This window comes from Schistosoma haematobium, chromosome 2, assembly GCF_000699445.3.
Source record: "Schistosoma haematobium chromosome 2, whole genome shotgun sequence".
Taxonomy (NCBI): Eukaryota; Metazoa; Platyhelminthes; class Trematoda; order Strigeidida; family Schistosomatidae; genus Schistosoma; species Schistosoma haematobium.
This window is the reverse complement of record NC_067197.1, coordinates 45,480,211-45,494,186: the sequence shown is the minus strand read 5'-3', so window position 1 is coordinate 45,494,186 and position 13,976 is coordinate 45,480,211. Positions and strand designations below refer to the sequence as shown.

Genomic DNA, 13,976 nt, shown 5'->3' with positions numbered 1-13,976 from the left:
TTAGAATGTATTCATCATTTGCATTGTAGTTCATTCTAATGTAATTAGCCGTTATTGTTATCTAAAATTCAAGGAAGTAGTAATAAGTGAGATTCGAAGCCATTCAGTCGACTGAATGTATTAATTAAGTCAGATGTGAAGAGTTTCGACGACATATTTTCGACAGACAATTGACATGTAGACAAGTTACTGGTCTAAAATGACTAGCGGATGTAGAAAATTTTGAGCACGAGGTACTCGCTCGTGATCTAGTTCGGATGCGTGACCCTGCGTCTTCGGGCTAGGTGGTTCTGTTAAAACTTATGAGATCAGCATCAACTATCAAAGACTTACAGAGCTATTGGTTCTGAAGATTTGTTTACCACTACACCGTGCATGACTCGTCTAACCAAATAAATGATTAAGTAATATCCCATGACAGCTTGTGAAGTTGCAAGTAATATTGCAATGAAATTCACATAATATATCACATACGTAATTTTGTTTATCACATACAGGAATCTTTCAGCTAATCTTTCTGAATCGTTCAACTATCATAAATACCCTCACGGTCACCAGTGTCTGCCCGCCACTATGCACTTGCTGTAACTTTCATTATATCCAGATAAAACGTAACCATCTACTCCAGTCAGTCAATGTTGGTCGGAAACAAACAATAAGTAGAGTTTTGGTAGTCATAAAAACCAACAGAAATCATTTCAACCATTGACAATTGCAAAATAGTGATCACGAATATATATCACCTATACCACCGTTAAATAGCTGAAAACGCTTCAAATCTGTTTTATCTAAGTGCAGAACTCGTCATCTGTATAAATGCACAGCTCCACTTTCATGACCTGTACTTATGATGACCACGTCCTCACTAGCTCCCAGCTTCACTACGTAATACCTGTATTTCTAGTGAGGAACAGTGACACATGGAGTCCAACATCGCCATTTGTGAAAGAGTAATCTTCCTCTGGAAATCAGTAGTTTATACATCACATTTTAGTAGATGAAGTTGAACATTAATACCGTTTGACTCAATCTAGAGTTCTATAGGTTAAGCGTTCAAACTCAAGACGGATTAGGTGTCCAGTTGCACAATAAAGGGTAGGTTATGTTGTGTCTTCTCATACTGGGTTGAAACAGCCTCCAGTGCATTTAGGTGTTCAGGGGTGGTCAACCAAACATCACTTGGTGATTGAAATAATGAAAACTTTACAATACTTAGTAAACACAATAATACATTCCATTAATAAATTGTATGGTGTAATCCGTCTATATGCCCGATCTGACACACACAGTGGCTCCATATTGTGGTAATAGAATACACTGAAGAACAATTAATCTTAAACGATGATATCCTGAGACGTAACGTCACTGTTCACAAAAGTCTCACTCAGAGAGAATGTGTAATATATGTGTGAACAAGTGAGAGAACTAGAAATAGAGACTACAACTTCTTTGAAGATCATCACTGAAATGTTACTAAATTTCACTGAGAAAGTTGATTTCAAATTTAATCAAGAAATTTATAGACAAATAGATGTGTTGAATTGTCACAATGTGTTCACACTGTGATTACATATTCGCTGACATTTTTTCTCTTTTAAGTAGAAAACATTAAACTGGCACAACAGATTCACATGTCTCCAGTTTACTGACGACATATGGACGATATGTTTATGCTTATCTTTGACAATATTGGCTTGATTGCCTATCTGAGTGTCCTACTTACAATGAGAAATGGTAGATCATTAGGAAGTAACATAAACGAGAAAACAAGCTGAACGCGCCACTGTACAAATTATAATATTTTCGTTCCTCGACAATACAAAACAAACATGATTATGAGAATCCACCACAAGATCAATACCACGAGGTTTCAAGAGGCAGCTGAAGATGAAACAAAGGCACTGCATAGAACACTGAAAAATCGACTGTCCGGGGAAATTTACAAATAAACATATAATCAATAAAAGAGATCATAAAGAATGCCAAATGGCTGACAAAACGCTTTTGTATGTACGGTTGAACTTTAGAGTCGATGAACCTATTGATATGCTAAGACCAAAAGTACGCAGCTGAATTCAAAGACCATATTAAGTGTTTTCCACACGTTCAATGATCACTTCGTCATTGGAATATAAATTGTCTAGACAAGGCAGTTCACTCTGCTTCTATCATTTCAAATGCTCCTGTGTAGTATGTTGCGTTGGTAGAGATGTTCTGAAAATTTATTTTCGCGACCTGTGAGCACCTCTCTGTGCAGTTAAGAAAAGATATAGTGAGAACCGGAACAGCTCCGTTTATTTTAAATGGAACGCATTCATACAAACAACACTCAGCAGTCTCTACAGAAATCTGAAACTATCACTGAAGCAATATATCTGTCTGGTTTATCTTTATACTTCCTACTGTTCTTTCTCGAAATGAAGTTCAATCCGTTTGAAAAGTGGTTTCAGTTTCAGATTACTTTATTCACTACCAATGCATTTCGTTGATGATTACCATTAACTTATCTGTAGATTTCGCTTATTGTGATTACTACTTGAACACACTGCGAGAAGATATTTTTCGTTCAACATTCTGATGTTTTCAACGAATTTTCCCAATGATACTTCTAATGAAGCGAACTCACTAGAGTAAACTGTTCAAATGTGGGATATTAGATAACACGCCTGAAGTTTATACGCTTTTCACAAATTCTGACATAGAGAAGTTCAACCACCTGTGAGATCTTCAATGCAATACACTGCGGAGTGACATGAATGAACACAACATCCGTCTGACGCTTTCTAATTTCAAATAGATGTTTAATTCAGATCATTCCGGTATGTTATGTACACGAAAACGACAATTTCTGTATATATAGGACTTAAATTGCATATCAATTTAACTTTATTCTTGATCCGAAACCAGGTCACTCATCTACTTGTGTGTGTGAGCGTGTGACTAGCAAATTCATGTTAGCTATCCAGAATGGCTGTTGGTACTATTTATTCATTGTGTCATGCGTTAACGTCTCACACGTCCACTGCCTGTAATCTGCTGAACCTTGTATTCAGCTTTATGCAGACATCATGAAAGTGATCGTATTCAGGATCGCGTGATTGAATGAAACTCACAATGTCATTGTAAAACAAAATATAAAAGCAAACCTGCACGTGATCGGTTGGATTGGCAAAATACTCTATTCTATTAGTACGTTATTCAAAGATACATGATTGGATTAGTTTTTCATAAGCTTTTTGAAATTCAAGTCTAAATCATGGATTCACACTGATGAATAATTTGTCGGTATCTGAGACCGTTAAATATAACAAACCGTTGTGATCGACAAATCAGATAGTTTTTGTAGAATAAAAATTCATCCATATTTAGTGTTCATCACTGAAGGTTCATGAGTGTAATGCAATATTGAAAATTGCCCGAAGTTGGTAATATAAACATTGAGACTGCAACCTCTCGACCTAAGGCTTAGGAAGTGGGCATGCTGCTCCTCGTGATCACAATTGAACTGTAATCTAAAGATTCATAGCGGGACATCAAGGTATATACTGTGATCTTGAAACTTCTACAGTGTATTAACTGAATCTATTCATTGGTGAGGCGTTATGAGTTGAACAATCTCTACACATATCTATCAAATATATTTTGGGTAATAGATGGTCTTCAATGTTTGATGTGATTTTTGATCAACGTGAAATTCAGCAGTGCATTCGGCATATTACACAAAAGCAATTACGCATTCACCTTGTACCACAGAAATTTTGAACAAATGTTCTTCAATGTTCGTGACGAAACTCTATCAATGTGATTCTTAGAGATTCATCGGTCACATAACATGAAATCGAGTGAGTATTGACTTCACAACACGTCAAATACTCGACCAAGTTAAAGTTGTCAACAAAATAGTTTAATAATAGAAACGATATGAACGTAGATTCTGTCAACCTTTATGTATGGAGTTTCGAATATAAATAGAATATATTAACTGAATCGAGTTATGTTAAATTCAGTTGGTTGAGCCAACTGTTACATAGTATCACAGTAGCACAGTTCAAAAGCAATGACCTAACACGGATAAAAAGAGTTTGTGTGACTGCGAAGGTGTAACATCACATGCGAACTTTCTGTGATTCAGAATGATATTCTGAGCTAACATATACAGATGGAGCAAGTAGATCGACTTACGTTCTTTTGATTTTCAAATAGAAACCAATCAAATAACCAAACACATTTCAATCCATTGACTGTAAGTAGTATATGTCAGACCTTTTTCGGTATTCTGAGAGTTGCTTTATACAAACACATGTTATCGTTGTAGGAGTTAGCTGATAAATACTCCACTTTAATTGAATCTTCGATTGCGCAGAACAATTTATTACAAACATTGTTTTACCGGAAACTAGAGTCAACTACAGAATCGTTGGAAACTATAAATCATCTCAAAATTCGGTCAGTCGGATGATATATTGATTTCACCATATGCAGGCCAACTGAATAAAAAGTAACAATTTCATTTTCGCGTTTTCGTTCATTAACGTATATCCAATCCTATACTGATATCACCATTTAAAAAGAATGACAAGTTAAATTCTATTTTACACCACAGGTAAATGCTTTAACTGAATTTTGAGCTGGTTCACATCAGAACGATAATTAGAAATATATACAACACTATGTAGGAAAAATCACTAGAAACAACCCTTATAGACTGAAAGGATTTAACTAACAAAACCCTATTCAACTTCACTGATCCTATGAAATAAACAATATTTGATGATTGGATTGCGTTTTCTGATACAGTTCAACATGGAGAGCGTTGTAAAGGTACACTCGTACCACTTGCTGCAAATTTACATTTTATTTATAAGTATTATTTAACTAATATTATGCATAGAATCTCAACCAGCATCATTCTTCTATCTAGTCAACGCATAATCAAATGGATCACGTTTTGGTGGTTTCACAGGTTTTATTATCTTCGGGATTTGCCAGCATATGACGGTCTTGAATTGATCTACATTGGGAAATTTTATATTCTAAGTTCAAATTGATCTTCTATGATAAATGTTCGGATATACAAAATTGTGGATCGTATGAGTCGCATTACGAGGTAACGTAATATTCAGTTGGGTGCTTTCCATGAAATAGTTATAGACATCTGTAATAGGACAACTAACAGAACTGTCATTAAGCAAACTTACATAACACTCACGAGAGACAGGTGTCTTATCCATCGCGTTAAGGTTAAAATCATTTATCTTGATTCGTTATTCAAGCGTTTACTAGTAGAATAGGACCAAAAAATAATTAAGTCCAGTTTCCATCGAAATGTTTACTATTTCAACGTACAACTAAGATGAACTGACAGTTTAAGGAGACCGAGCCTATAGAAACTTTAGACTAATTGATACTACGATTATTTTAGTTAGTATTAAGTAGCTTAGTCAAAAAATGTCGTATGTTTACCTGCAGACCTCGAATGTTTTCATGAATTCGCTGAAGTTCATATGAATATCATCGAACGTAAACGGTGATGTCAGTGATGTGTTTGATTGAAAGATCATTCAAGTAGTTGAGAATATTTCCTTCTCAACTCGAAACTGGCAACCGGTCGTTTCACACACCGACTAACGCTTTCTTTCAAGCTTCAAACATTGATAATTTTTTAATAACACAAAGTTCAGCGAAGAGAGTTCTTTTCAACGCACCCATTATCACGCGGTTCAATCCTACATATATATGTATGACGAACATTTGTTCTAGAATGATAGTTCCGTGAGTACGTATGAATAGGGAATAACTGAGATGGTGAAATGGAAAGATTATATCACAAGATTACGTAATGTGTATAATAACAGTAGACTTAATAGGTTGACAACGAAGCACAACGCGAGTGCATTAAGATTATCGGAATGTTTTCGTTACAATTATTATTATTATTGTTATTATTCACAAACATGTTATGGATACATAAGTGATGTGAAGAAACCATTTCGGGTTTAGGAATTAAATATGTTTAAAAGGAAAAGAAAAGGCGAAAATAATACATAGTGTGTCAAGGGATCAATCATGATGATCGTAACAGTAATAATTATAAATATGAATATAAGCAGACTATATATAGTTAGTAGAATGGAAAGAGAAGAATAGAAAATATACGTGAAAAGGTACAAAGGTCGCATTTCGCCTTTCTTTTAATAAGATAGAGGATGGGCCTGGTTTGGATAAATCAATCATGAACACATTGATATTCAACAAGTAACACAATACACTTTCGGAAAAGAAATCATAAAGTAGAGTTTTGAACCGGGTTGTAAGTTTACTGTAACGGGGGTTCACTGACTGTCTATTACACATGGTTGAGTAGCAAACAAACGAAACATTCTGACGTACGTTTATGTAGGTTCTTGCAGTAGCTTGATTATTTTTGTTATTGCGTACCCAAAAAGAGTAGGAATTACTGTTAACAATCCGATAGATTAAGAGAAAGTTTAATTTGACATGCCCGTTTTAGAGGGATTCTTGTCTTAATTGTTGACATGTTTGATAATAATCCCTGCTGTTGGAATACCCTAAAATGGCTTTGATGAAACTTCTTTGAACGCATTCAGTTTTAATAAGTTCGTTATGTCTGCACTACATTTGCAGGTTTAGAGTAGCAAGATCCATAGTGGATGATTCAGCTGCGTTCTTCTAAAAACTATTTGAGCCAAGATAAAAGGGGATAACGTATGCCAAATGAAGAGAATTTCAAAAAGAAGTTTGTGTGAGACAGTGTTGAAAGCCTTACGAAAATCGAAGTCCAGAATTATCACTGACTGACCAACATCTCTTCTCCAGGTGATTTGATCACAAATATCCAGGTGCGATATGAGGCATGAGCATTTAATCACAAACCCGTGTTGTGAAAGGCTAATTAGTCTATCTTGAAATGAATATGATAATAGATGTTTGCGCATGTGTTTTCTAAGGTTCTTTAGGGCACTCATGTCAAATTAATCCGCCTATATTTACCAATATCACAACTGGATCCCGTTTTATATCTAAAAAAGTATAAGCGATGTTTTCTGAACAGATGGATCGGTTAAGTCAAATGCTATCCGTGGACATGAAATTGTATCATCTTATTGGTCAATATTTATTTAACGTATCACTTTCCTGTTGGCCAATATTGTACAATGTTATTTTCTATTTTTTGGTACGATGTGATCTGCTTGATTGGTGTATATAAACAGAGTGTGCTTGAGATATAACAATACTTATCTCAGAGGCTGAGACTGGCGTTCATGACTCAACTGGCTGGGCTAGACAAGGGAGCAGGACCAATCACAACTCTAGGCTGTTCCTATGTGTTTACGCATCTTTGGTACAATCGATAATTCTCGCTGGCTAACCTCCAATCAGCAGCCCTTTCTTTTTCACGTTACAACAATAGGTTCCATATTCTATAGATATGCTGAAAAGTTTTAAACAAATCATTGGGAATTCTCTACCACCATATTTCACAAATGATGAACGAATTCTGTCAGGTGCATCGTCACAAGACTTTTTCAGGGCAGTTATCGCCTGCTTGATTTTGTAGGCTATGAAATCAAATTTCGATAGACATCTGGATGTCAGCATTGATAATGTACTGGCAGAGTTTTCAGTTCTAATGTTGGCTGAATTGTTTGAAAATAACATCGGGGTCATCAACAATTCTTCCGTTAACTACGAAGAATTCAGTCAAGCCAAGAGTATTCGACTTCACAGGGAATTTAAAAAACTGAGGTATTTAAAACTCTGGGTTTTTCTACCTAGGGGTTTATTCTATATCCATGACAGTTTACAACGTCCGTTTTGTGTGATTTATTATAGCCGAAATCAACAACATCACCAAATTGGCTCTGACAGTTCATATTAGTAACTTCGTTCGATTCTCAATATTGTACCACCATCATCCACTACAAGTGGTGAATGCCTCCTAATATTGACGACGTTTGTTTCACAAAACTAATACAATTTGCCAACCATAACGATTTCTTATATTTAACTGTTGTTATCACTGAAAAGTTATACCTCGAAGCAATGGACGGCTGTCTCACCCTAGTATATGACACCTCGGCCATGTGTACACATGACTCAGCACCACGAACTTTAATTCAAGATAACAGGACTCACGCGAGCGCAAAAGCATAACATGTAGACCACTGAATCGCTCGACATCCAACGGTGTTCATGATATTAATTGAAGTGGTAGTGTGCATCCGCTACATAATCATCGTGTCATAAACAAATGTGAGCAGTCAATGTCCTTCTGGTTTAATAATGCCACTACCAATTCCATTGTATTAATATAGCAATAATCAAAGTTTGGTTTACAACCACTCAATACAATGAATTGTAAAACGACGTAGTTTCTTATCAGCCTATACTCATAGACTCACGTTTGATATTGTTGACAGGGTATTAAAGTTGATTTTTCATTGTATGAAAGTTTGAAATTCAATTACGTATGATAGTTCATATAATTACGATCTAGACTGTTTATCCAGGATTTACTTCGAATGCTATCAGTTGACAATAAAAATTAAATGAGATACGTTTTTCGTTGTCTAAAATGTCACATATACAAAAATGACATAAATATATCGAAATGATGGCTATACTTTTGATTTAAAGAAAAAATATTCGGATGTTCAAAGTATTTTACATTAAAATGTGCAAAACACCAAGTTGTGCGTACAGAAAGTATGAAAACTTAACGCGCTTAAATGCCTACCCGGATGTCTACAGTATAATCTTTCCCATTGAATTTGGATTAGGTCTCCTGGTGTGTGATAATGTGTACACAACGGTATTTTGTCTCATACGGGTATCAAAACAGCTCACCAGTGCTTCCAGATATTCGGTGATGGTGTGTAATGGTCATTCGACTATTTAAGTAATCAAGAATTTGTAATCCTTATGAAACCCAGTGGTAAATCTACTTAATACTTAGAATGTTGTAGTACATCAGGTTATAGATGAGAATTAAACAGTGATTCTATCTCGCGGTATGACAATTCACCTGTACATAAACTGGTCAATGTATGATACCCATGTGACTATTTACAAGATACTACCGATTTGTGGGTTTAGTATTTAAATATGTAGTGTGGATACTGAGCCGTGTATTTCGGTAGATTGTAAATGTTAGGTTTGTAATTGTACAAAGTTATGCAATATTACCCATTTGATGTGACATTAACAGATAATATTCTCTAGATGTGTCTAGTGCTTGCTTATTCACACAGGTCAAATAGTGGTGAAAGTGTACTCGAAAAGATTATTTAAGCAGAAAGAAATGCATTCAAAAAGTTGTGGAGGAGAACACAAGTGAGGACAACCGGTTATATTACAGAGTTACTTGATGAAGTAGAAGTATCACACACCAATACTTTGCCTGTGAAATTTTCAGTGATTTGTTCAGAATTGATAGTTCCTGCATTTTCATAACAATTGCTTTCTGATTCCGTTATTTCTTTCTCGATCTTCTCGACATTCTGCTTCCAGGCATTTTATTCCTGATCGTAGTTATATACTACTTTGTCAACATAAGTTGCACACAACATAATAGAACAACTAATTTGAAAAAGAATTCTCCGATACATCATAATTAGGTATATTCAAAGACATTGAATTACAATCGGAGAGGCGTAAATTGGACGACTGCGAGCACACGTCACATAGTTTTTATTCATTGAGTCAACGATTCAAAAATTGTTTGCCACTTCCGAGAAATCTAATCTCCAGTTAGAGATGTTAACATCAGTATAGCAGTTCTCGATAGTTAATTAGGTGTGAAACAGATTTTACGTTCATCATTAGCTACTCTGAAAGCTTTTACATACATGAAGTATAATAAACTATTATCGTTCTCCTTAACTTCGACGTCATAAGAATAATAACCAAAAACCTAAAACGTTAATAACGAATCACAAAGTAAATGTGGTCAGATGAACGAAATGTTGCTACCGGTTTTAGAAAAGTAGTTATAACGACAAAAGTCTTTTAACTTAGAAACACAATGAAGATATCTGCGAGGGCATTATTGATGGGAACTCGCTTAATAAGAGACTTGACAAGACGAAAAACTGTTCAACTTGACAAAAGTGACCACATCGACAAGATGAATTACGTTCATAACATGACTGAACAAAAGTTTGACAAAAATGAAAACGAAACTGAATCAACCGGATGACTGATATAGACCACGAATCAACGGGTAGGTCCATCAAACATGCACAAGGCAATTAGGTAGATAAGTACCCATTCTGTAGCAAAGTGATGAGTAAACATTTCAAAACCGCTCCAAAACCACGTAATGAAGCCTAGTATTAAGGAGGCATGACAGTTTGTTCACAAGATCATAAACACTCAAGTGATTGTTCACAAATGTCCCATTCAGAGAGACTGTATACTACTATTGTGAAAAGCATACATTACAAGAAATAGAGACTTTAAACTCTGTGGATATCATCAGTGAATTATTTCAAAAATAGACTATTGACGGACATTTCGAATTCAGTGGTGTATTGTATAGACTAATCGATAATGTCGCGATGTGTTCACGCTATTTTCCTATTGCAGCTGGATTTTTTTTCCCCTAATTACAGAATGGTCCACTGACACAGAAGACTGAAACATTTTTACTTTGTTGCCGAGTTATGGACGATAATTTAATGCTTTGTAATGAGCATACTATGTCGATAGAAGCATTTGAGAGATTCAATGAATTTCTCACGTCCATGAAGTTCACATGTGAGAAACAAAATAGAGGTAGAATAGCTTTTCTAGACGTTCTATTTACAAGACGAAACGACGGGTCATTAGGAAGAAACCTAGGAAAGCTACCTGGACGGGTGATTCACTTTCCAAAGATTTTGATAATCATTCAAGATGTTTCTCATATTGTCAATGTAGTCATGTTTGTCAATTTGGAAACTTGCAGTTCAATATTCGGTTATCGTGATAATCAAATCCTCGTCTTTATTGAGTTCATTGATGGCCTCCCTGTGTTTTTTAATTACCATACTTATGCTTTTAAATTTCTTATACTTAAACTGATAGCAATATTATAATATTCTTTCTACATTCGTATTGTTGTTCCTTAACACCTTTTCAAGTTTGCTGTTTATATTTGTATTACATTATCTAGTATTGCATTCAATCGACTACGTGATCATGATTATTCACAGATAGTATGTTCTCACGGAACGTGTATCACAACAAATGATTTTCGTATCCATATACGACTGCACAGATTGATAATAAGTTCACAAAAAAGAAATCCTTACACTGGAATTCGAGTTTTTGAATTTCATCAATCCGTTTGAAGCTTGAAAGTAAACCGTTTTTCGATGTGTGTTAAACACCTGAAGATCAGTGATAAGGTAACAGAGCATTATTCTAAATCACTTGAATACGTTTTCATTCAACTACCTGACTTTCATCACCGCTCGCCTTCATTGATGTTTCCGTGAATTTCAAGAAACCCATGAAAACATTCAAAACTCTCAGGTAGATGTGTGACATTTATTGATAAAGCTACTTAATACAAACAAAACACAATCATAGTATAAATAAGTATTACACATCAAAAAGTCTGAAATTCCTATAAGCTTGATTTCTTTAAGCTGGCATTTGACCTTTCTTTATATGCTGAAATAGTGAATATTTCAATGGAACCTGGACCGAACTGGTTTTCCGACGCATTTCTTTCCCCATTTACTTTTATACCGATATGTGACTTCTGAGTTAATCCTGAGCACTTTGAATTAGATAGTGGTGTTCCATGAAGATATGCTGAAGAATTACGGAATGGTATTTTCACTTGTTCTCGCTTTCCAGATGTCTATAGAAATTTCAAAGAGAAGATATTGTGTTGCTCTACACAATTGAATATCACATTACCTCGAAAACTAATTTGTTAGATATACAATTGCATGTATCCGAACATTCACCATAGAACAATCTGAAATGAGAATGTGGACCCTGTCTATATAGGTCAATTATCACACCGTCATATGCTGGCAAAACACGATCAGGCACTATCCAATGAACTCCAGCAAAGCTTGATCCATTTTTTAGTGGAGTGAGAAGATAGAAGAATATCCCTGATTGATAATTCTAAACGTGATGTTGGCTGAATTATATATATAAATAAAATTTACCTTTCCTTTAAGTTTTACTAGTGTAGCCTTAGATCTCCCTCCATCTGATACCTCAATCCAATTTTCAAACGCAGTTGTGTTAGAATCAGTGAAGTTGAAGAGAGTTCGATTTGCCAAATCATCACGCCGTGTGATGGTGGTTTTAAGTGAATATTCCTTCATAGCTTTGCAAGTGTTGAGCAATAGAGTTGTAAATATTGCAACGATAACGGAGATATTTCCAATTGTCATTCTGAGTTGAAACAGATTAGAATTCAGCTGAGCTATTTATCTGAACTAATAATTGAAGTTCACAGAAAAGTGTGTTGTCAGTATAATGTGAGATAGTCCTGCAATATCGTGGACGGATTAAAGTTAAACACTGATACTGTTGGGTGACGAATCAATGGCCAAATCCTATGCGCGGTATAGTTGATGAGCGATGAGTGTCATTTTGTAAGTTATGATAAACACTTTTCAGTGTCACAAATATATAATATATTTGTAATATCCCAATGAGTAGAAAAATTAGATAATCTGATGATTAGTGTAAGCCACTTCTTCAGAGAATAAATAACCGAATTAAAATGAACCCAAGTGCTATTTAAACTTTGATCAATTTTAATTCGGTTTTTTATTCTCTGATGAACTGTATTATAAAATTTTTCTACTCTTTGGAATTAAACTAAGATATTATTCATTAGTAACAATCTACTCAATGCTCAATTTATTCGAAATTATCAAATCACAGCTTGAAAATGATACCTGCTAATCAGTGTCGTTGTATCAATAACATAACAGCGTCCGATCGCAATCGCGGTTCTTCAGTTCGTGCCCGTCGTGTGGGGTATATAATGGCCACTGAGCTCCCTACTGTAAATTATGATAAACACTTATCTGTTTCAGTGTTTCTATAATACGTCTGTATCTGTTTGCTGTCAATCACTTCACACTCTACTACAGAACTAGTGAAACTGAGTTAAATGTTGATTACCACTGCTCCGCTCTCAAAATCTCATTAATTTGACGGTGCTTCTTGCTAAAACTACAGTTCACTATTGCTGAGCTTCTCTCCGTGTCAAGTCCTTTATACTTAGATTACGAATTTGGACTCTGAAGTTCACACCTACAACTTCGGTCGTTCCTCAATGTCACACTACCATAATCCACTCCCTATAGTGAACTCCACTAAATAATGATGACTTTCATTTCACAAAGCTAGTTCGACTTGTTGACCACAACGATATGTTATATTCAACTGTCTCCCTAACTGACAAATTATACATAAATGTGGACACAAATTTCAGTGTTACATTAACTAAACTGATGAACATTTGAATAACTTACCCTTGGTGTTGAATATCTTGTGTCTTCGGAAGATCACGTACTCGTTTGCTTTTATATTTTTATTTCACAAAGAGATTGTGTGTTTCAACCAATCAGATTATCACAAATACGATCAGTCTCATAATGGTTGTTAAGAGTGTGATACAAAGATCAGCTGATCACATTCAGTGCACATGTGTGACATTAATGCAGGACATACTTACGAAATTGTATCAAGAGCAATTTAATCAAACTAACATGAGTCCACCAGTTACACACACGCATACACAAGCAGATGATTGATCGGTTTTCAAATAAAGGGCAATATAAAATTTTGATGTAATCCAAGTACACTAAGTAAAGCAATCGTTACTTTTATGTACTTTTCATCACAGACTGACGTAAGTTAATCATTCATTCAAAATCAGAAAGACGTAAGCTGCTGTTTTGAACAATGACATGACTCTTCAGAGTTCATCG

General features: G+C 35.1%; 1 protein-coding gene across 1 annotated transcript; it reads right to left on the bottom strand.

Moving 5' to 3' along the window:
* Positions 1–11,450: 11,450 nt before the first annotated feature.
* Positions 11,451–13,976, bottom strand: MS3_00007097 (uncharacterized protein). Its single transcript, XM_035730896.2, has 4 exons — positions 13,518–13,976; positions 12,192–12,467; positions 11,932–12,147; positions 11,451–11,872 (listed from the first exon to the last, which is right to left on the bottom strand). The coding sequence occupies exons 2-4, from the start codon at positions 12,420–12,422 to the stop codon at positions 11,633–11,635; spliced, it is 687 nt and encodes a 228-aa protein (XP_035588619.1). The 5' UTR covers positions 12,423–12,467; positions 13,518–13,976; the 3' UTR covers positions 11,451–11,632.